At 34.7% G+C, this 24,349-nt stretch overlaps 1 protein-coding gene across 2 annotated transcripts in view; it reads right to left on the reverse strand.

The window, feature by feature from the left end:
• Window positions 1–331: 331 nt before the first annotated feature.
• Window positions 332–24,349, reverse strand: part of LOC114334453 (dyslexia-associated protein KIAA0319-like protein) — a 224,300-nt gene continuing 200,282 nt past the window's right edge. For both annotated transcript variants that reach the window (XM_050645139.1, XM_050645138.1), the window contains exons 8-11: window positions 16,148–16,451; window positions 11,565–11,980; window positions 4,061–4,526; window positions 332–722 (exon numbers count right to left, since the gene is read on the reverse strand). In XM_050645139.1, the coding sequence (XP_050501096.1) occupies window positions 568–722; window positions 4,061–4,526; window positions 11,565–11,980; window positions 16,148–16,451 (1,341 nt within the window). In that variant the 3' untranslated portion in view covers window positions 332–567. The remainder of the gene's footprint in view (window positions 723–4,060; window positions 4,527–11,564; window positions 11,981–16,147; window positions 16,452–24,349) is intronic.

Here is a 24,349-nt window from a genome sequence, read left to right on the forward strand (position 1 = left end):
ATTACTTTTATTTCGATATTTTAAATGCTTTGGTGTTTTTATCTACCAGTTTCATGCTTGCTGTCGGATTTTCATAGATGTATTTGATCATGTTTATATAGCGATGATCTATACGGCACTCTGTTAAGGCTTTTAACATTTTTTAATGACTCATTGTGTCGAAAGTTTTTTCGTAGTCAACAAATATCAGGACTAATGGCTTGTTATAGTCATTCGTGTCATATCCTGCTCTAAAACCTGCTTGGTCTCTTGGCTGATAGACATCCAACTTACAGTAGTATACAAACTGGAAATTATTTTTAAAAGAAATATTGTTAATCATAAATTGTACTTACTACTGAGTTATGGAACTTTACTAATGAACCAGAACGTCCAATTTACTTACGTACGTAAACATTTAGGCTAAAAGTTTACCTTTTCGTAAAAATCTAAAATAACAATAATTCAGTATAGATCAACGTAAAAAGTATGTTTAAAATAGAATCACAATAAATAAAAATCACATTACTAAATAGGAAAGTGAAAATCGTTATCGACTTGGCGTATACCGTCTAATAAATACTTATACTAAGTTTTTATCCTGCGTCCCCCTTTCGGAAACCCGTTTCTGCTCGGCTTGTGGCCGTTTCTCGTGTCCGAAAATCGTGGAGGCTTCGATCGGGACTCGAAGACTACGTCAGAATCGGTATCGCTGTCCGAGAAGTTGGCTTTTTTCGATGTATCTAAAAAAACATAATACTTTATTAAGGACCGTACTAGGACCGTATAGGATAAAAAAACATTACGAACGAAAGTTTTACTTTTAATATTAACAATATTAAAAATAAAACTTTATCAGAACTAATCTTTTGGTTACACCATAAGAGCCGTCTTATTTTAGTTAGTTCAGAGAGCGCCAAAAGTGCTCTAACTAGTTTTGATTCTTGTTAGAGTCTCTTCAGAGAGCACATATTTGATTCTCTCTGAACCACTCAAATTCTGGCCGTCAGCCTCGATCCACAAACGAAAGATTATGACATGGATGCCGTGGCGGCATCTGCTAAAGACGAACGAAAGTTGTACTTTTAACCCATTAACGCCTACGAGTACCATATGGAGCCAACAAATTGCTTACGCATCGGAGTCTATTTACCATATTGTTAGGTAAAATTTCGCAGAGAGATTCGGCCTATTTGTGGTTCCAGGTTACCTCTTCTTGAATGAACAACTCAAATTTAATTTTATACCTATTTTCCAGTGTAATAAATTTTTGAATTTTCGGTTGGTTTTGTTTGTGCCAAAATAGACATTCGTTTCATGTGTTTTATTTATTACTTTTTGCACTAGGATCCTCGTTATTTTTTGTAAAAGATCTACAAACTTCAATAAACAAATTGTACAGGTGTTCATAATATTTCAACTTTTGGTTTTTCCCCTCATTACGTGGCCAGATATTGCAACTTTCTTGTTTTTATTGTGTTTTCTATGTATAGCGTATTCTTTGCCTATTTCTCGCAATACTTTCGTGTTTGTTTTTTTTCTGTGTCCATGCTATTTTAAGCATCCATCTGTAACACCACATCTCAAATGACTGTAGCTTATTTAAGTGTTCTTGCTTCAGTATCCAGCTCTCAAGCTCACATTGCAGTATCGAAAACACGTAACACCTCAGAGGTCTTACTCTCAGTTCCAATCTAAAGTCTTTATTGCAGATAATTGTTTTCGTTATTACGAACGCATTTCTTGACATTTCTATCTTCGACTTTATTTCAGTCATTTGACCGCCTGAAATACGTGTGATACTCCGCCATATTATAAAACTTCCATGGACTGACCATCTTAGAAGTGAAGAAGTTCTAAAACGTATGAATAGAGATCCTGCACTTCAAGAATTTATCAAAAAACCTCCTTCAACTAATAATGGAAGAAAAACTAGAAGGAAAACATGGTCCTGGTAGACAACAAATAACCTGACCGCATAACATTAAGGACTGAACAGGACGGCCTCCAAATCTTAATAACAAAAACGCAGGTAGAGATGAATTTGCAGAATTCATCTTAAACATCCATTAGAGGCGGCACCTAAAGAAGGAATTCATTTCTTAGTCAGACTGGGACTGGGTACTGGTTGGCACGTAACTCGTCTCGAACATCATCTTCATACAATTCTTAACTGTAAGTTCTTTCCTATCTGTATCATGATACTATAAATAACAAGATAATGTATTGCGCTGTAGTATAGTTGGGATAATCTATATAAAATATGTTTTAAATTTTAGATAACTTTATCAAAATATAATATAGGGTATTAGCCCGATACGAAGACACTGACTTTTGACCATGAATTATAAACGTGATGTATTCATATTATGTCGGCGGGTATAAAAATGCAGTGTAGGTGAATTTTGTATTAGAGTTATTATTAGATACTTGAGATGTACAAATGTAGTGGTATAAGTAATGTGATGTTATTGTAAACAATTATGGTTGAATCACCATTTGTTCGATGTAAATATAATGTTAGCCAAACAACAGCGTTTTAATTAATATGGACCTAAAAGGCAATATACACACTTATTTACGACATGGCGATCCTGCCAGGATTAACTGCTTGGAAGGCAACTATGCTGACCATTACACTGTTAAGTGTATCTCGAGCGCATCTCGAAGAGAAGGGAGTCGTGACGTAACTGGAGATCCAAGTTTGTAATGGTTCGTAATGTCCGATTAGTTTGAATTGCTCGCGGTTGTATAGTCCAGGCTGTATGGTCGCCCCCGTTAGGTAAATTATTTCGATTCGATTTTTTTGCACAAACTTACTAAAAAAGAGTTCCTTAGACCAAATCCACAGGGTGCCGGGAGGTGCCGCGGTCAGAAAATTGTTTAATCAAATTCAAAAAAATAATTTTTTCAATTCGTTCAATTTTTTTTTAGATTTTTTGGGTTATTATAAATAAAAAAGGTCTCCTGTGATTTTTCTCTAAAATTTATTGTTGTCGAGTTATACGCGATTTAATATTTGAAAAACGCGAAAATCACCATTTCCAAGGCTTAATAACTCAGTTAAAATTATTACTATGAAAGATAGAAAGTGACCAAATCAAAGTTTAAAGTCCACCCTACCGGATCCTGAAGAAATTTTTGTCATTATTTTATTAGTAAGCTGTTATTTTTAATTATTAACAAAGAGCGCTAACTGCGTATACGCGGCCGTCAATAGTGAGTGCAAAAGAGATGCACCATTCCGGCCGTCAATGGGGCATCTCTTGCACTCAGATTGACGGCCGCCTTACTTAGCGCTCATGGTTAACAATTTAAAATAACAGCTCAGTAATAAAATCATGACAAAATTTCTTCAGAATCCTATAAGGGAGGCTTTCAACTTTGATTCAGTCACTTTTTGACTTTCACAATAATAATTTTTAACCGAGTTAAGCCTTGAAAATGGTCATTTTCGCGTTTTTCAAATATTAAATCGAGTATAACTCAACAACAGTCAATTTTAGAGAAAAATTACAAGATACCTTTTTGGCTCATAATGACCCAAAGAATCTAAAAAAATTATACGAAGTGAAACAATTGATTTTTTGAATTTGTTTAAAAAAATTGTTTAAACAATTTTACGAACGCGGCACCTCCCGGCACTCTGTGTATTTGTTATAAGGAACTCTTTTTAAGTGAGTTTGTACAAAAAAATTGAATCGGAATAGGTTACCTAACGGGGGCGACGATATAGTCTGGACTATAAGCTAACAACAAGAATTTAAATTCCGGTCTACAGTTACGTCATGCGATGCGCGAACTCGGACGTATTTGCGCTACGGGAATATCCTATCTTGTTTTTATAGCATCATGATCTGTATAATTGTTCTATTCTACTGGCTTTAAACAATTTCACAGAATCGTTAACTGACAAAGGTAGACAATTGTCAGTCAAAGGTAGCTATAATACTTTTTCGATTCAAAATTCCACATGGTTTATAGACGTCATCTACATTTATTATATTAAAAATTTAGAAAAAAAATCAGTCATCTAACTTAACCCCAACAAGTAGTTGGTGTATTCTTTGCTAATACTTACATGGTGGTACATCCTCCGTGTCTTCGATAAGTTTATACGTTGTAGGTTTGCCATTACGGTTCCTTTTTATACAGAAAGTATAACAAAGATGCACAGTTCCCCAAAGTGTACCGACGAACAACAGAATACCACAAACCACACCTAAAACTACGTACAATATGCTCCAACTGCAGTCAGAATCTCCTTCGAACTTGAGATAAACTTTAAACATGTCTTGCATCCAGAAAGCTTCGCATTTGCATTTCCTCGTCAACTCGTCGCACACGCCGTGTCCGGAGCAGTTGTTCTGGCATATGCTGGTTTGAAGTTTTTCGACGGAAAAACCCAAAAGACTGGCGTCGACGCGTAGCTTTTGACGGAGATAATGAACCACATCGTTTGCGGGGGTTGGTTTTCCGGTGGAGTCATCTACGTAAAAGGTAATAAGGGCGTTTCCTGTTATCTTGGAAGGACGGACACTTCTAACCTAAAACATATATTTGTTTGAATTTGTAAAAATAATTTCTAATAACAGGAGTTTGAGAAGTCTTCCAAATATCCAATACTTTTTTTATCTAACTGAAAACCTTTTCCGGCCACAATTTTTTTATGATTCGAGAATAGAAAAGATTTTTGGGAACAGGTAGAAGTCGCACAGTGTTAAATTTGGCGAATAGGGTGGGTGATCCAAGACTGTGACCTAGTTTTTGACAAAAAAAATCCTAAGAGAGTACGCGTTGTGATGGAGTATCCAGGAGTTCGCTTTCCACATTTCGGGACTCTTTTTGCGAATTCTTCGCGCAGTTTAAGTAAAACCTCCAATTAGTAATATTGATTAACTGCCTGATCTTGTGGTAACCATTTCAAGTGAATTACACCCAGTATATCCAAGAAAACAATCAGTCTCGGAACTTAATTGCCAGACTATGGTACTTTGAACATAAGACTTGATAGGTGTTGTAATTATTGCGCGTTTGATCTCTATATAGAAGGAGTTGACTTTTGTAAAACCCTGTATTGTAAAACCAGAACGAGGTCCACATTAATTTCTTTTTCATTTTCTTATTTCAATAAATACAATTCACTTATAATAACGTTTGTTTATTAATTATCTAACTCACTTCTCTTCATCAACTAAGTAAGAAAGAACTGATTAAGGTAGGTAAATTTATATGTATTTTATGATAATTATTTGTCTTTAATTTATTTGTTTTGTCTTTAAATACTAGACTAATAATAAAACGCAGAACAACAGATGTAAAAATCGATACAAGTAAACTAAGAAACCCACTCATAAAACAACGCCTGACAGATGAAATTAATAACCGTTTAATGAATGTTAAAGAACAAATCCAACAAAATACTGAAACAGAGACAAAATGGTTATTAATAAAGACAGAAATAGATAAATGTCAAAAAGAAATTCTTACACCAACCAGATACAAAAAGAAACAATGGATGACGGAGGAAATCTTAGATTTAATGGAAGAAAGACGTCAGCATAAAAACAAAGATAATCAGATGTGCAAAAATGTGGATAAACAAATAAAATCCAAAATTAAACAGGCTAAAGAACAGTGGTTAAAAGAACAATGCGCAGAAATAGAAGAACACCAGAAAAGACATGATAATTTTAACACACATAAAAAAATTAAGGAATTAACGCAGATCAACAGAAAAAGAAAACCGGGAATACTAAAAGATACAGATGGGAAACTTGTGTTGAGTACTAACGAAAAATTAAAGAGATGGACAGAATACATAAATGAATTGTTCAAAGACAATAGAACAGAGCAGATGGAAGTCGAAGTAGAAGATGATACGGTTTTGAAGATATTAAAAGAAGAAATTAAATCGGCATTAAAAAACAGCAAAAATGGTAAAGCAGTAGGTCCAGACCAAATCCCAGTAGAAAGCTTAAAATGTATAAATGATGAAACCTTAGACATTATCGTAGACTTGTTTAACACAGTGTACAAAACAGGAAACATACCAAAACAATGGTTACTCTCAACCTTTTGTGCTATCCCTAAAAATACAAACGCTAAAGATTGCAGTGAATACAGAACAATATCATTAATAAGTCACATTCTCAAATTATTCTTGAAAATAATACATGGTCGTATAAACAAAAAACTAGAAGAAGGAATAGATGATAGTCAGTTTGGGTTCAGAAACGGACTAGGAACCAGAGAGGCGTTATTTGCTTTTAATGTGTTAGCTCAAAGATGCATGGACATGAATGTGGATGTGCATGTTTGTTACGTTGATTTTGAGAAGGCTTTTGACAAAGTAAGACATGAAAAATTAGTCCAAATTCTAAAGACAAAAAACATAGACAAAAGGGACTTACGAATAATAACAAACCTTTACTGGAATCAAAGAGCACAAATTGTAATAGATAACGAACCCAGTCCAGAAATTGAAATCAGGAGAGGAGTTCGGCAGGGATGTATTATGTCTCCATTACTCTTTAATGCATATAGTGAAGCCATTTTTGAAGAAGCATTGCTATCTCAAAGTGAAGGAATAATAATTAACGGAAGATCTATTAACAACATAAGATATGCAGATGACACCGTGATTATAGCAAGCTCTGCTGAACAACTCCAACTACTACTGAACAAAACAAACAATTTCTGTAAAGAATATGGACTAAAAATGAATATAAAAAAGACCAAATACATGATAATAACTAAGAAAACAAACATACAAACAAGCATACATTTGGGAAATGTGCCGATAGAAAGGGTTGATAAATACAAATACCTAGGAACCTGGATTTCAGAGAAAAATGATGAAACAACAGAAATAAGCACCAGGATAGAAATAGCAAGAAATGCGTTTGTAAAAATGAAAACAGTTCTCTGCAACAAAGACCTTAGCTTAGAACTGAGAGCAAGAGCTTTGAGATGCTACATGTTCTCGATACTACAATATGGACTTGAAAGCTGGACATTAAAGCAAGAACACATAAATAAGCTACAGTCATTTGAAATGTGGTGTTACAGAAGAATGCTTAGAATAGCATGGACACAGAGGAAAACGAACACGGAAGTACTGCGAGAAATGGGTAAAGAATGCGAAATAATAAACACAATAAAAATAAGAAAGTTACAATATCTGGGACACGTAATGAGGGGACCGCGATATGAAATGCTAAGACTGATAATACAGGGAAAGATAAGAGGCGGAAGGAGTATAGGAAGAAGGAGAGTGTCATGGTTAAAGAATTTAAGGGACTGGTTTAGATGCAGTTCTATAGAACTCTTTAGAGCAGCGGTGGATAGAGTAAAGATAGTGATGATGATATCCAACCTCCGATTAGGAGACGGCACTTGAAGAAGAAGAAGTTTAAAGAGTTTATCATTGTGTTCCCTTTAAAAAAATAAAAAACAAATGTCGAATTTCAATTCCATGTTAAAAACTTCAAATTTTACATGACAAAAGAGTGTGAGTTTTTTCAAAAATCGTGGAAGATATGTAGAATGAGCTAAGGACCTGTTTTCATGTCAGGCGCCTAACGCACGATTACAACTACATACATTTTACTGAAGACCGTTCACATGCTAACGCGCGTTGATGTGAACGGTCTCAAGTAAAACGTATGTAGTTGTAATCGCGCGTTAAGCGCCTGACATGAAAACGAGGCTTAGCTCATTCCCCATATTTTCCACGATTTTTGCAAAAACTCACATTTTTTTGTCATTACCTATAAAGAAATATAGTTTTCAGCATGGAATTGGAATTCGAAATTTGTTAAAAAAAGGACCCCGCACAAACCTTATGGAAAATAGGTCCCAGTGGATTTCGTTCATACTTTGGGAAAATACTCATTGAAGCATCCTGATAAAAAGTTGTCATGGGCACAACTCAATCGTATGAAGGATTTTCAAGATATATAGGCCCAAACTCGGAAAATTATAAGATTTACGGGGTATTCCAATTCCGTGAGTTACTGGTTATTTGGCAACATGTAGAAGTTTGGATCAAGGAAAAGTACTAGTACTTAGTCTAGAATTTTTTCCTGGCTATCCAATGGCAACCTTTACTTTGACCTTGACCTTCAACGGACGTCATCTTCTAGAGTTTCGAGGGTTTTCGGCATTGAATTGATATAAACAGATTACTCATGGGTTTTTGGGATCGCTAAACACGAATATGCCATCAGAATTGCCCTCCGGATGACGTGGTGGCCAGGGCCTCTGCAAGGGACGTCATCTTCTAGAGTTTCGATGGTTTTCGGCATTTAATTGATGCAAATGAATTACTGAAGGGTTTTTTGAGGTCGCTAAACACGAATATGCCACTAGAACCGATTCCCGGAGCACCTGCTTTCCAAGGTCAATGTAAAGGGCTCCTGGAGTTTCGAGGGTCTTTGGTGCTACATTAATGCAAACGGATTAGTTATAGGTTTTTGGGGTTGCTGAACACGAATACGTGATCAGCACAGACACAGGAGCACCTGGTGCCTAAGACAGGTATCTTCTGGAGTTTCGGAGGAATCAAATGGATTACTCTTAAATTTTTGGGGTTGACAAACATGCATACATGCATACTACCGAACATACACTATGGCACGTCATCTTCTGGAGTTTCGAGGTCCTTTGTACCGTTTTCAAAGTCAAAAATATTAATAAAATAACTATATTGTGCTCTTCAATTGTTTTAATTATTTATAAAAAATATAAACTCAATTCATATCTGACAATGTCTTTCCTTCATTTATTTTAATATCATTTACTACATTCTATTTTGATAATGGTATTCATCGTGGCCACTAGATACTCCAGAGTCTTTTATCTAAGTCATATTCGTGTTCAGCAACCCCGAAAACACAAGAGTAATCCGCTTGCATCAATTTAGTACCGAAAACTCTCCAAACCCCAGAAGATGACGTGTCTTAGGCACCAGGTGCTCTGTGGATCGGATATGATATCGAATTCACGTTCAGCAACCCCAAAAACCTGTGAGTAATCCGCTTGCATCAATTTAGTACCGAAAACTCTCGAAACCCCAGAAGATGACGTGCCTTAGGCACCAGGTACCCCGATGTCTGTTCTGATGGCGTATTTATGTTTAGCAGCCCCAAAAACTAATGAGTAATACCCATCTGCATCAATTTAATGCCGAAACCTGTCGAAACTCCAGAAGAAGACCTGCCTTAGGCACGAATTCGAACGTTCAGCAACCCCAAAAACCTGTGAGTAATCAGTCTACATTAATTTAGTACCGAAAGCTCTCGAATCTCCAAAGCATGACGTGCCTTTGGCACCAGGTACTCCGATGTCTGTTCTGATGGGGTATTCGTGTTCAGCAACTCCAAAAACCTATGAGTAATCCGTTTGCATCAATGTAGTACCAAAGACCGTCCAAACTCCAGGAGCCCCTTTCATTGACATTGGAAACCAGGTGCTCCGGAAGTCGGTTCTGGTGGCATATTATTCGTGTTTAGCGACCTCAAAAAACCCTCCAGTAATTCATTTGCATCAATTAAATGCCGAAAACCATCGAAACTCTAGAAGATGACGTACCTTGCAGTGGCCCTGGCTATCACGTCATCCGGAGGTCAATTCTAATTCTGATGGCATATTCGTGTTTTGCGATCCCAAAAACCCATGAGGTAATCTGTTTATATCAATTTAATGCCGAAAACCTTCGAAACTCTAGAAGATGACGTCCGTTGAAGGTCAAGTTCAAAGTAAAGGTCGCCATTGGATAGCCAGGAAAAAATCCTAGACTACTAGTACTTTCCCTTAATCCAAACTTCTACATGTTGCCAAATAACCAGTAACTCACGGAATTGGAATACTCCGTAAATCTTGTAATTTTCCGAGTTTGGGCCTCTATATCTTGAAAATCCTTCATACGATTGAGTTGTGCCCATGAGAACTTTTTATCAGGATGCTTCAAAGGGTATTTTCCCAAAGTATGAACGAAATCCACTGGGACCTATTTTCCATAAGGTTTGTGCGGGGTCCTTTCAGGAAACCTTTTAGAGAACTATTCGACAGCAGATATATCTTGGGGATTTTTTGTCCGGGATTTTTTGTGGGGATATTTTGTCCAAAAAAATTTGTGGGGATTATTTGTCCGGGATTTTTTGTTCAGGGATAGAATTTTTTGTCACGGATTACTTGTCCGGGGATTATTTGTCCTAGCTTCATCAGAACCGACACCCAGAGCACCTGGTGTCTAGGATCACGTCATCTTCTGGAGTTTCGATTTCGGCCCTAAATTAATGCAAATAGACCCGAGGAGTTTTAGGGGTTACTGAACAAGAATACGCCATCAGAACAGACCCATGGAGCACCTGGTGCCCACGGTAACTGCTAAGGCACGTCATCTTCGGGAGTTTCGAAGGTTTATGGCCTTAAATGCATGCAAATAGATTACTAGGCGGTTTTGTGGGGTCGCTAAATACGAATACACCATCATACAACCGACACCACCTGGTGCCCAATGTCACTGCTAAGGCATGATATCTTCTGGAATGTATAGGCTTTTTGGGCATCAGGTGCACCGGTGGTCGGTTCTGATGGCGTATTCTTATTCAGAGACCTACTTAAAAACCCCCAGAGTAAATTGTTTGCATCAATTTTGTACCGAAAACCCTCGAAACTATAGAGGATGTGCCTTAGCAGTGAAACTGGACACCAGGTGCTCCGGTGGTCAGTTCTGATAGCATTTTCGTCTTCAGCTACCCCAAAAACCACCTGAGTAACAAAATCTTGCCTAACTTAATACACTTTTTTGATATGTGTATGCATTTTAAAATGCAACTATACATTCCCACCCAGTTTTCTATATTTTTACTATGTTTTTACTCAGATCATCCTGAACACAATGCAAAAAGTTGCAGGTGTCTAGGTGCTGTATTTAAAAATCGATTTATTTTACGCTAAATGCCCTGGTCTATTAAGAGCATGTAAGATAAAGAAAGAAAAACATTTATACAGGGTGTCCCCGAAAATAGTGCGTTCTTTTAAGGTATAGGTAGAAGGCACAACGTAGAGCAAAAAAGTCTTATAACATTTTTTTCTAAATTCAGCCGTTTGACCAAAAAACGAAAATACATTTTGATATGCAAATTCTGGCAACAACGCGCAACTCAAAAATCTAAAGATTAAAAAAGTAGGTTTGTAGGTCAGTTGCATCTGGTAGGTAAAATAATGTTAATATCAACCAAACCAATATCCATTATTTTGCAGGTAGGTACCTACGATGTCAACAACCCCAAAAATTACACCTCAAAGTAAATAAACAAAGGGTTATTAAGTTAAATTTCCACAGTTACAGCAAATTCCTTTAGGCTACGTTGCCATGTTATTCAAATTTATGAAAATAAAAATTAACTTATATGGAGAACAATGTAATTTTTTTCTTGGAAACGGTTAACTTAAAAAAATGTTATAGGACTTTTTTGTTCTAAATTGTGTATTATATCCATACCTTAAAGGAACGCACTGTCGGGGACACCCTGTATAATCTCAGATAACAATAATATGTATTAGAGAACTCGTACCTGTAACTTTGATCCATTTTTGACAAGCAAAGCCAATTTACCTATCAGCGAATCATACTGCGCTTGCGTTAACGTCTGCGCATCTAAATCCACCGTTAATTCCACCAAATAAAACACTTTTGGATCATTCTTAACGACCACCGACACAGAATCTGTATCGGACAGGCCTTGCTCATCGTACACAGTCAAATTAAAGATGTATTTTCCTACTGCGAGATCTGTCAAAATTAGAACGGGAGATTCGTCCGTTTTTTCGGCAATGTTGCCAATAGCTAGAGAATTCGCGTTCCTGTCCCATTTCCATCTGACGATGGCCCAATCATCCTTTGAATTTGAACCGTTCAACATGATAATGTTTTTGGGAAGCTCGACCTCGAAGTCTTTTCCAGCGTCAGCGGTTGGTTTTTGATTCTTATCTGAAAATATATAATTAAGCCTATATTAAAAGAAAAACTTAAATAAAACATGGTGCCAGTCTAAGAAAAACATAGTTTATTTGAACAATTTAACTAGAATTAGACAAAATCAAACCAATAATTTATTTAAATAAATTTGCTAGATTACAATATCTTTTTCTTCTTTTTTCCAATCTATGCATCTAAACAAATGCTTTGAGATTATGAATTTAGGTTTCTTTCAGGGATCGTATTGCTCTTTTTACGTTATCTCCCCATCCATCCCTATTTTGTGTGACACGTGCCGTATTAACAAAGTTTGGGTTTATTATATACCCTAAGTTTTTCTGACGACCAGATAGTGACCGCACAAGACGAAGATGACCTCAGCTTTATGATAAGAAACTGGAACAGGAATAGGTATACAAAGAATGGAATGGAAATAAACCTAAAGAAAACTGAATACCTAACAACGGAGAATACAGAAATAAAACAGCTGGAAATAAACGAAGGTAAACAAATCAAAGCAACAGACAAGCACAGTGCACATATTTTAAAAGTGCCGGTGGGGAATGGCGTCTATGCGCAGTATTATAGTCGGTATATGAGAGAGAAACTATTGGAAATAATGAAATAACAAATTTTATATTATTTCGAATACTTTCTCATACACCGACTTTAATACTGCGCATCAGAGGCTTAGCTACCGCCGTATCAGCCGTATTAATTATACGGGGCCCCTGGGGGGCCCCGCCATGTCAAAACAAAAATTTCATTTAAATTGAACAAAATATTCTACAATTCCACTATTAGGTCGTTTTGAAGCAGTGTGCATTATTTCGGCAGTGTTGTGTATTGTTATCGGTATTTTCGTGTACCTAATAAGATATTCTTTATCTATATATAAATTATATTTATGTATTATGTATATGTCTATATTAGCCGCCGGCGGCTATACTACCATAAGAACAGAGTTTCTTTGTTTAAGCTAATTTTCAGTGTGAGGCACTGTATAATGCAAAATTACAAATTTTGTAATCGCTTTTCTTTTGAATATTTCATTGTTAGGATACCGACAATAACGTGTAATGTATTCTTTATTTATAAATTATATATATAGTATATTTATAATATGTATCAAGTATATCGATTTATCTTTTGTTTAATATCAAATTATGATTCTGTTAGTCGATGAAATGAAGCATTTTGGTTCGCAATTTTTTCGTCCAGCATGGATTTACTTGAAATTTTCACAGAAGGTAGGCAATAGCCCAAGGATCATTTTCTATATCATGCTGCTGTACGCTAAAATATTGGGGGTAGTTGCCACACCATCTCGGGGGTGGGAATTTTTTATTAAATTTTAAACATGTAAATCGATGTAAAAAGTAATTTTACGAAAAAAATGTTTTTTGCATTTTCTTCGTAAAACTAATATTTTTCGAGTTATTCGTGGTTGAAAGTAACAGTTTCGACGGAAAAATCGACTTTCTTAGAGGGTTTTTTGAGAATAACTCGAAAAATATGCATTTAATAAAAAAACTGTAGATATCAAAATTGTATCTTTTAGTAACACAAACGAAACTGTTTTTCTATAATATTTTTACGACCAATACAAATCGAGATACGGCGTGTTAAAGGTTAGCTTTTTTCGTCAAATGCATAATTTGAAATAATCAAAGCCAAATAACGGGAAAATTTTGCATTTTTCCAGAAAAACTTACATAATGTTTTTTCAAGCATACAATAAGATCTTTCAAAAAATAATAATAAAATGTTTCTAGCATAAAAATTGAGCAACTTATGATCAAAAAAAAAGTCGGTAACTATTTTTCTCTACGAAAAAACAGTGAAAACAACCCCCCTAACTACCCTTGTAACTAAAAATTGGTCTTCGCCTTTCTGTAATTCCTTGTATACTTATATTATCAATACACCCAAGAGGTTTGACCTATTTAAAAGGCCTAATTTTAGAAAAATTGGAGTTTAAAGAAAAATTGATTTTTTGCAATTTTGCATTTTTTATTATCTTCTTCAAAATATCTCCGAAAATACTGGAGATACGAAAAAAATGATTGACTACTAAATTGTAGCTTTTTAAATAGCTAAAATTAACTTGTGCACAGATTTTCATTTCAGCGAACAGTTAGCGAGATATAGCTGTTTAAAACATCTATTTACGAGCAAACATCCCCTTATTTGAGCCTTTTAAACCCACCTCAATTAAAAATTAAGGGATCTTACGGAATTTAATTTACACAGCCTTATTACTCTTTAAAAATACTATAAAACTATTATTGAAAAAACTTTTTATCGCCAAAAATGAAGGAGCTATGTTTATAAAACTATTTTTTTTTTCGAAAAATTCGAATAGTCCCCTTATAGAGCATTTTCAATGTACTTATATAATACCACAGAGCCAGTTCGTATACTGGATGACTAAAAAATTATTTGTTTGTGTATTTTTATATATTTGTAAATTCGTATTTTTGTGTAAATAAATGTTTTTGTAATTCTTTAATTTTCCTTTTTTTCTGTATAGATCTATTAAATTGTCTACTTATAAAAATTGCAATGTTATTAAGGGTAGTTTTTAAGGGTTGAAATATTCTGATATTATATCCTAAAGTATAAAACAATCATTATTTAACCGTTCAAAACCAAATTTTACCTATATTAAAGTTTACAATGTTTTTATATAATTTTTGACAATAAGGGTAGTTTACACCCCTAAAAATAATCAACGCCCTTGAGCATGATATAGAATATGAAGTACAGGGTAAGATGATCCTAACCTCAAATTTTTATGTAAATTGATGCAAGCCGAAATTATTCTTTTAGGATAAGTAAACTTTTCATATATAGGTCCAACAAGGGTGGTTTTAAGGGTTGAAATATTGTGATATTATATCTTGAAGCACAAAATAATCATTATGTAACTAATAAGAAGCAAATGTTGACAATATTAATGTTTAAAATGTTATTTTATAATTTTTTACAATTAGGGGTGGTTTTCACCCTTAAAAAACCAAAAGCGTACAACGGCTCAATATAGAAAATGAACTAGAGGGTGAAATGAGCCTAACCCCAAATTTTTGTACAAATCGATGGTGGACGAAAAAATTGCGAGGTTTTGCCATTTTTCCAGCTTTATTTCCTCGACTATGTTTTAAAAGAACTTATTTTAAAGCCGAAAGGTGAGATAAATTATTTAAGCCCCGCAATTCAAACAATTGTCTCAAAAATTAAAAAAAGCTTCATTTATGGCAATTATTTTGGATACAACTCAAGACTTGTCAAAAACTGACCAACCTTCTGTAGTTTTTCGATATGTGTCAATAAATAATATAAAACAATGAGAATGTCTCATTGAATAACCTTTCAAATGAGCTATGGCACGACCCCTATTCTTATTTAAAAAAAATCATCGATTGCGTCATCACTCCCAGATGGATGACGTCACTAGTATGATATATATGCCAAAAAATTATAATTTAAAAATAGAAATCGACCTGATTCGTAATTTATCTCCAGAGTCGCCCATTCTCAACAAAATGAATTTATTCTATCTCAAACGTCCTCACTGTACCTATAACTTCAGAGGCTTATATCTTAAAACCATGATTTTTGGAGCTACGCGCCCATTAAGTCTTTTGTTCTACACATCAAGGACTACCAGAACCCAAAGTTTCAGAACATTTGACAGAGAGCCATTTCCCATAAGGTTTCTGCGGGGTCCTTTGAGCTGGAAGATAAGATAATAGAACAAGTACTGGAATTTAAATATCTAGGCATCACACTATCTAGCGACAAAAAGCTCGAAACAGAAGTGGAAGATCAAATTAACAGAGCAAACAGAGCCGCAGGTTGCTTCAATGAAACAATATGGCGAATTAAAAATATCGGTAAAGAATGAAAGGCAGAATTTATAAAACAGTCATCAAACCAATAATGACATACGCGGCAGAAACACGACTTGACACAGAGAGGACAAAATAATGCTAGAAACAGCAGCGATTAAAACCTTTCGAAAAATCAATGGTGACACTATGGGACAGCGCTATAAGTATAGATATGCGACGGAGATAGGAAGACGACGAAAACGATGGAACGACAACTTCTGGAGGCACACTGAAAACTGGCAGTCATGTCTACACACAAAAAAGAAGATTATAAAAAAGAACTTACTTTGATTAACGATGACGTACACCTTATCGCTAGCAACATTCTTGTTATCATCCGTTACACTAACTTTAAACGTGTACGTCCCCTTCGTAAGTCCTGTAACGTTGGTTTTGCTGGAATTGGCGTTTTCAAATGTAACTGAAGACGGTCCTTCCAGCAATTCCCATTTGAACCCCATTATTTTATTATCGTCTGTACTATTGGAGGCGTCTAGAAGAGCCCAAGTTTGTGGTAAACTGATTGTGATGTTCTCACCTGCATTTGCCGTTGGGGGTTTGTTTGTAGGCGGTTTGACGAAAACATGTACCTATAAAATAAGGTATCGTATATATTAATTCAATTTACTATTTTTGTTTTGAATAAGACACACTTTTACTTCAACATTTAACCGGAGACGTGCCGTATGACAGACTGTAGCTTAAAGATATTCCAAATATTATTGCGAACAACTCCATCACACTTCATATATTTCTAATTAGTCTGGGCATATTATCGGAGAATAGGCCATTTTTGAAAAAAGCTATTTACCAGCAATTTTATTGCTGGAATCGAATCTTATGATTGTATATATTAATAATATAGGTATGCAAAGTCCGCAGATAGTGTGCTACTTTTTTTTATAAACAAAATGGCGCCCGAAAATCGTGTTTTTTTCAATTTTTGCTCTATAACTCCAAAGATTTTAACTTAAAACCTTTTAACCTTTAAACCTTTAAACTTTTAACCAAAAACACCCAAATAAAAATTTACCGTAATTAAATTCTGCATAGAGACGTGTTTTTTCCGATTTACTTCGATGACAATTTTCCCCGGAAAATGCGGGTTTTTCCAACAAAATCTTTAATTTTCAACTAAAATTTATAAGTAATTATTTATCAATAATTAAATAACTTGGCAATATAAAAGCTCTTTTTGTATAATTTTTATTTGGGTGTTTTTGGTGTAAAGTTAAAATGTTTGGAGTTATAGAGCAAAAATTGAAAAAAAAACACGATTTTCGGGCGCCATTTTGTTTATAAAAAAAGTAGCACACTATATGCGGACTTTGCATACCTATATTATTAATATATACAATCATAAGATTCGATTCCAGCAATAAAATTGCTGGTAAATAACTTTTCCTTGTATTTTGCTAATTAGCCCAGAGTAAATACTATTGGTTGCAGAGCAATCCCCTGATTTGGAAGGAGAAATATTCACTCCTTGCAAAGTTATCGTAAAGATTCAGTTTTTACCAGTCTGTCAGGCGGCACATCTCTGTCCGTGTAACTAATTTGATTACGTTAAGTGCGTGTACAGTACATTTTTTGTAATATCAATTTAAGTTGTTTTCTTCATTTCTGTTAAGTTGTATTATTTTCTAGCGATATCACCTAAAAAATACATATTTAAAGTTTTTCCTTTTCTTTGTGTAACGATAAATAAAAAGCTACGCATTTTAAGCGCTTATATGAGTTACTGTCAATAATCTGTCCACTTTTAAATATATTTTAAATTTATTCTCTGTACCTATAATAAATACCTTCGTCCAAATTTCTGAAGTGTAAGTGACGATAGGAAATATTAATGCTCGAACAAGGCGTAATTTTGAGTTTTTTTTAATGTCAGCGTTCTTCCATATTTTTGTGAGTTTGGCTGTTGCCGATCTGGCCATTGTGATGCGCTGACGGATCTCGTCTTCACATCCTCCACTGTTAGTAATAACAGAGCCCAAGTAATTAAATTGTCTAACCACTTCGTAACCTGCCATGTTTCTTATCTCTGTTTGGTTGTTTCTGATAATATGTCTATAAAGCGAAAATAATACACGCAATAAAAGAATTTGTAAGGTTATAAACGTCACATCATATTTTATTTTCAAATAATTATTTTATTCTATCTTCTTTAATAATTCATTAATAATAATCTTCTGTATTTGTTTAACCGGTTTTCCCGTTAAAAACTTGTTTGGCGCCCCCTTTCCTTATTTTCTATAGGCAATTCTAATTCTTCTTCTTCGTCTAGCCATTCACGTCCACATCTGAACATAAGCCTCTTCAAGTCTTTCTTTCCATTGTTTTTGTTGTACGCTACTTGTAGCCAATTTTTCCCGGCAGTTCGTTTCAGATCATCTGTCCATCTCATAGGAGGTTTGCCTCTGGGTCTTTTGTGTTGGTATGGTCTCCAGGTTAGAATTGTTCTGTGCCATTTGTTTAGACCGCTCCTAGCTACTAATTCTAATAACAGCCTAAAATATCTAAATCATTCTGTAGTTATACGTATGCTTATTTTATTCTTCTATTCTCTAGACACTGTCAATGTCACCCTACACTCACCGTTCCAGTAGTATTATCCCCACTTTCAACATGGCGTGAGTCTAATTTCTCTAGTTATAAAACCAATGGTTTCAAGATAATAAATCATTTATATTTCTAAAAGACGTTCTTAAATTGGGGTAAGTGTTTGAATATCACTGTACAAATTTTTCTAAGCCTATATTCATTTTTATGTTCATTTTATGAGCAGCCCCTTCACCGGGAGGGCTTCCTGAACCTGGGGCTCCAATGTCGCCTGCGATGCAACAACGAAACATCTAACAACCAACCAACACCTGTAGGTCTGATGGCCCCCCAACATCTACGGCCCCAGAGCCAGTTGCAGATCCAACAACCAAGACACCAAGAATCCACAGACAGATACCAAGTGCGATCATATAAGTATAATCTGATCAGTTAGCTTTCGGCAAGGTCTTGTATATCTTTTGATAATACATTACTTAATTATGTCTTTTATGAAAAATAAACATGATTAGTTAAATTATTGTTTTATTTGCTCCATCTAGATTTTCAGAGTTCATAATTTTGACTAAGACAAGGTGGACTCATAACTTGGGACATTGAGCTAGGCTGGCATAAACGATAACTATCATAGTTAATTGAAATATTATTTTACAATAGTATTTCAATTCCCTGTGGTAGTTTATCGCTTCAAATTCACATGTTAATTATAGAAAAAAACACTGTAAACTTTCCACCAAAATTCTTGTACTATATGTTTGTGCAACATTGACGATTATAATGCTCACATTTTATTACATTGTACAGAAAAAGTTAATTTCGACCGATCTCAAATAACGGTTTGCAACTCAGAAGACAGATGCCACGGTCATATAGAATTCTCGCTGTTACAACTTGTCAACTATACGGTGATACTTGGCGATTTTATCCACTTGCGAAGAAAGATAAGTGGGAACGAATTCGGTGAATGGTAGCTACGTACGCCGTTTCTCCCGCTTGGCGGCGCTTGTGTAGTTGGGGGGGTCAACGTTTCTTTAAGCTTGTATGGTATTTTTGTTTTAATTATTGCGATTTAATAAATTAGGGCAGAAAAATACGGATCTTGAACTGTTTGTGAGTTGAAAAACGAATTGAGAAGAAATGTGAGAATTACTGGAAAAAAGTTATGCACATGACAGAGCGGGAAAAAAATGTAATCCTTTGTAAATTTACTATTGAACTAAGACCTTTAAGCTCCAGCGCTACATATTGGGGTAAGAATATGAAAAATAAAAGCCTGATGAGTCATCTCCTAAAATTGTTCCTAAAGATAATCCATGAAAGAATTTTCAAGCTATGTGAAAGTCAAATTTCGCCCAACCAGTTCGGGTTCATAAATGCTGTTGGTACGAGAGAGGCTTTGTTTTCAATACAAGTCTTATTCCAGAGATGCAAAGACGTCAATTGTGACGTATACGCATATCTGGTTGATTACGAGAAAGCGTTTGATCGAGTGCAGCACGCCAAGATGATGCAAATACTAAAGGAAGCAGGAATTAACAACCAATATCTGAAAATAATTAGAAATCCTTACTGGAATCAGACTGCAAACCTCAGAGTTGAAGGTGAACACACCGAATATGTGAAAATAATGCGTGGACTGAGGCAAGGCTGCATTTTTTTCCCTCCTAATTTTCAATCTCTATTCTATTGAAAGAATATATATCGAAACTTTGCACGAAACTAAAAAAGGTATTCTACTAAACGGGTACCGCCTAAATAACATCAGGTATGCAAATGACACCATAGTTTCTGCGGACAACCTAGAAGACCTACAAGTCCTCATGAACAAAATCACGTATTACACTCAACAATATTATGGACTCAATATAAACGTAAAAAAGATGAAGTTATGATCATTAGCAAGAAAAAGATAACAGAAGGTCAACTCTACATCAAGCAAACCCCTGTAGAAAGAGTGAGGTACTACAACTACCCCGGCACCATAATAAATGAAGAATAGAATGGACCAACAACCAAGAGATAAGAGCGCGCATCGAAAAAGCTAGAGCAACCTTCAACCGTCTTTCAAGAGCCGCAACCTTTCTCTTGGTATAAAAGTAAGAATGCTGAGATGCTACGTCTGCTCTGTCCTTTTTTATGGTGTTAAATCATGGACCTTGAACGAAGATATGCGCCGAAAATTGGAAGCATTTGAGATGTGACTATATCGGAGAATTCTTAAAATCCCATGGACTAATCGGGTCACAAATGAGGAGGCCCTTAGAAGAATAGGGAAGAACCGAGAGGTACTAACCACCATCAAATTTCGAAAGTGGGAATAATTTGAACAAAATATGCGAAATGAATCCAGATATGCCCTCTTACAAGCCATCCTGCAAGGAAAAATATTTGTAAAGCGAGGTCCAGAAAGAAGAACATCTTGGTTAAAGAACCTCAGAACCTGGTTCAACAAAACATCTGTGCAGTTTTTCCGCGTTGCTGCAGATAAAGTAAAGATTGCCACGATGATCGCCAACATTCGTCAAGGCTAGGCACATCAAGAAGAAGAAGAAGATAACAAAATAAAAGACAAATAAATAGTACTTATTTAATGTTGTTGAAGTCGAATCCAGTGGCAATACGTAATCTGTTTCAACAAAATATTTATTTCAAATGCGTGCATTTATTGTCGGCACATATGTATCTCTTCTTATTACTACAATCCACTTTTTTCTCATCAGATTATCTTTGGGGAATCTTTGTCTTGTTATTCTAGATGAGCACAAAGGTATTGGTCAACCCTGAGGCATGTTATTTTCCCAAATTAAATTCAGCTATCGAAATAAATGCAATATTTACTTAGAAATATATAGATTTGTACAATTGACGTGACCTCCAACTACACTAGCGCCATCTACGTTGAGCTTTTTAGATTAGTTGCCATTGTGTTGCTGTTAACTGCGCATAGTAAGTGGAGCCTAATATCAATACGGCTAAGTATCACCGTATATTTGACAAACTGTACCAGAAACGAGTGATTCGGCTAGGCCAAAGCGATAAATAGAGATGGGCGTACCACTCCAGATGATTCTAGAATAACATATTTATGTTGTTCGATTATATAAGGAGCGATGTTGTTAGATTAGTTAGTTAATATGATAATCTCGAACTGTAAACTTCTAATTTTTTTTTTTTTTTTTTTTTGGCATAGGCTTTTGCCATTCAGCCAGTCACAACTTTTTTAAGTTCTTCCTAAAGCAAAGAAAAGAAAGTAATTATCACAATACCTATTTGATTATCAGTAAGGAATAACATGGTTACTCGCTTCTCGTCTAGGGACCCATCAAGACATTAAATTAATACACAAACTAGACTGGGTCACGGAAAGAAGGTTTTAAACAAATGGGGTAAAACAAAGGTTACTAGTTTAACTGTGCTCACAATTTAAGGTTACTTTTTGAAATAAATTCTGTTAAATAGTCATATACGGTTTTATTATTTAATGACAAAAGGTAGCAAATGTTATAGGGAGGAAGGATTTTATGATTGATTAAATTTTTTATTAAGTCATCAGTTTGTTGTACCTATATATTTTGTACATTCAAAGAAAATATGGTTTAAATCTGCTTCTTTTTGACAATCTTCACATAAATTGGAACTTAAAATTCTAAGTTTTGCTAGATGGGCTGGATAACACGCGTGTCCAGATCTCATTCTGATAATAGATGTAATGTATCTACGTGGGACAGAGTAATTTTTAAACCAAAATTCACTCGGGATTGTGGGTTGTATCAGTGCATATTGTGACTTGGAGTGTTGACTATATTCATAATATTCTTGTTTCCACTGTTTGTTTAGATCATTCTTGATTTTTATAAATACATCTGGGATGCAGAGCTTATAATCTGTTTTCACACCAGAAGCAATGGCTTTCTTAGCTAATATATCTACAGGCTCATTATACTCGAGCCCTATGTGAGCTTTAATCCACAAAAATCTAATTGTTCTTTGCTCATGGTGTAATTCAAAAATAATTTTTTTAATTAGAAGAATGTAAATATTTGTGTTTTTACTGGGTAAAAACATAGTCTCAATGGCTAAAAGAACCGACAAAGAATCAGACGCAATTGTTGCGGAGCTGTCATTGGAACTCTTAAAATGCTTTAATGCTTCATAAATTGCTATGGCTTCAGCAGTAAAAATTGAAAAATTATGATCCAGTGTAAATATGTTTTCTATACTTTTTGAGGGGATATAAAAAGCGCATCCAGTGCCAAAAGAAGACTTTGATGCATCTGTGTAAATAACTGTTGATTCTGGCCAGTTTTCTAATAAATTTCTTAAAATATTGAAGCTGATTGCAGTATTTACATGGTATCTTGGTTTAATTACCGTAATAGTTTCCAAAAAAGCATCAAAATCTTCAAAGTTTGAGCTGTTATATGTATGTGAGTTGGTGTAATCGCAATATGAGAGATTCCTAAAAGCCTCACAAAGTGGAGGGGAGTTCTTGTAGATCCAATATTTATTTATTAAATCTGCATTATTAAGTTTGCTAATATTGGAGTAGAGAGAGGAGTTTCTATGACAAATATTAATCAGAAATTTTTGACTAAGATATTGTCTTCTATATCTCAATGGAAATTCAAGAGATTCAACATATAACGAATTGGTTGGAGTTGACTTCATAGTACCCAGGCAAATACGTAATATTGTATTTTGAAACACATCTATTTTTCCCAAGATATACTTAGCTGCTGAACCATACAAAACACATCCATAATCGATGATTGATCTTATGTACGATCGATAAAAAAGCAATGCCGTTTCTACATCGGCTCCCCACCAAGTTTTAGAAATTGCTTTAAGGAAATTTAATCCCTTGTTGCATCTGTTTAACATGAATTCGATGTGTAGCTTCCAAGTTAATTTACGGTCAAGAATCATCCCTAAATATTTAATTGAGGAACAGAAATTATACTCACGACTGCTTACTGTTATTTTGTCTATTTTTGGGAGATTATGTCTCGTGAAAATACATATACTGGATTTGCTTGGTGCTATTTCAAATCCATTTTCTTTGAACCAGCTATTAGAGAAGTCGTCCATTTTTCCTAAAATCTGTAAACACTTTTCGTATGATTTGGAAGATGAGTATATCAGAAAATCATCAGCATATTGTATTATATTAAAGCTGTTATTTACCACTGAAATATTGTGTAAGTCAGCTGTATACAGATTAAATAATAGAGGGCTTAAAACTGACCCCTGTGGAAGTCCTAGGTTATTATATCGAGGACCTATCAGTCTATTATTATTAGATCTCAGATAAATTTTTCTGCAAGTGTAAAAGTTGAGTATGGTTTTCGCTAATGCAGCTGGTATGTGAAAATTTCTAATCATTCTTTCCATTAGGATGTCAAGACACACTATTATATGCACCTTCTATATCTAAACATATTGTAGGTAGATATGTATTATTGGTAAATGTATCCTGAATGTCTGTTACTAATGTAGCAATAGCGTCTATAGAACCACATCCTTTTTTGTATCCAAATTGAAATTCTGGAAGTAAGTTATTCCTATCTAACCACCATTCTAGTCTATGTTTGATCATTCGTTCTAATGTTTTTAGTAAACAATACATAAGGGAAATGGGTCTATACGAATCTGCTAAGTTGGAATTTTTACCTGGTTTGAGAATAGGAATAATAATTACTTCTTTAAATTCATAAATAACTGAATTATTAATAATTATGTCGTTAAATATATCTAATAAAAAGAGTTTAGCAATTTTAGGAAGAAATTGAATCATAGGATATTTAATATTGTCTAATCCTGGGCTTGTGTTGCATCTGTTTTTGAGTGCATATTCTAACTCAGCAATTTTAAATGGTTCTAGTAAAAATTCCTTTTCATTATTTTTTGTAGTAGGTATTATAATTTC

The sequence above is a fragment of the Diabrotica virgifera genome, chromosome 3 (assembly GCF_917563875.1).
Source record: "Diabrotica virgifera virgifera chromosome 3, PGI_DIABVI_V3a".
In the NCBI taxonomy this organism is placed as follows: Eukaryota; Metazoa; Arthropoda; class Insecta; order Coleoptera; family Chrysomelidae; genus Diabrotica; species Diabrotica virgifera.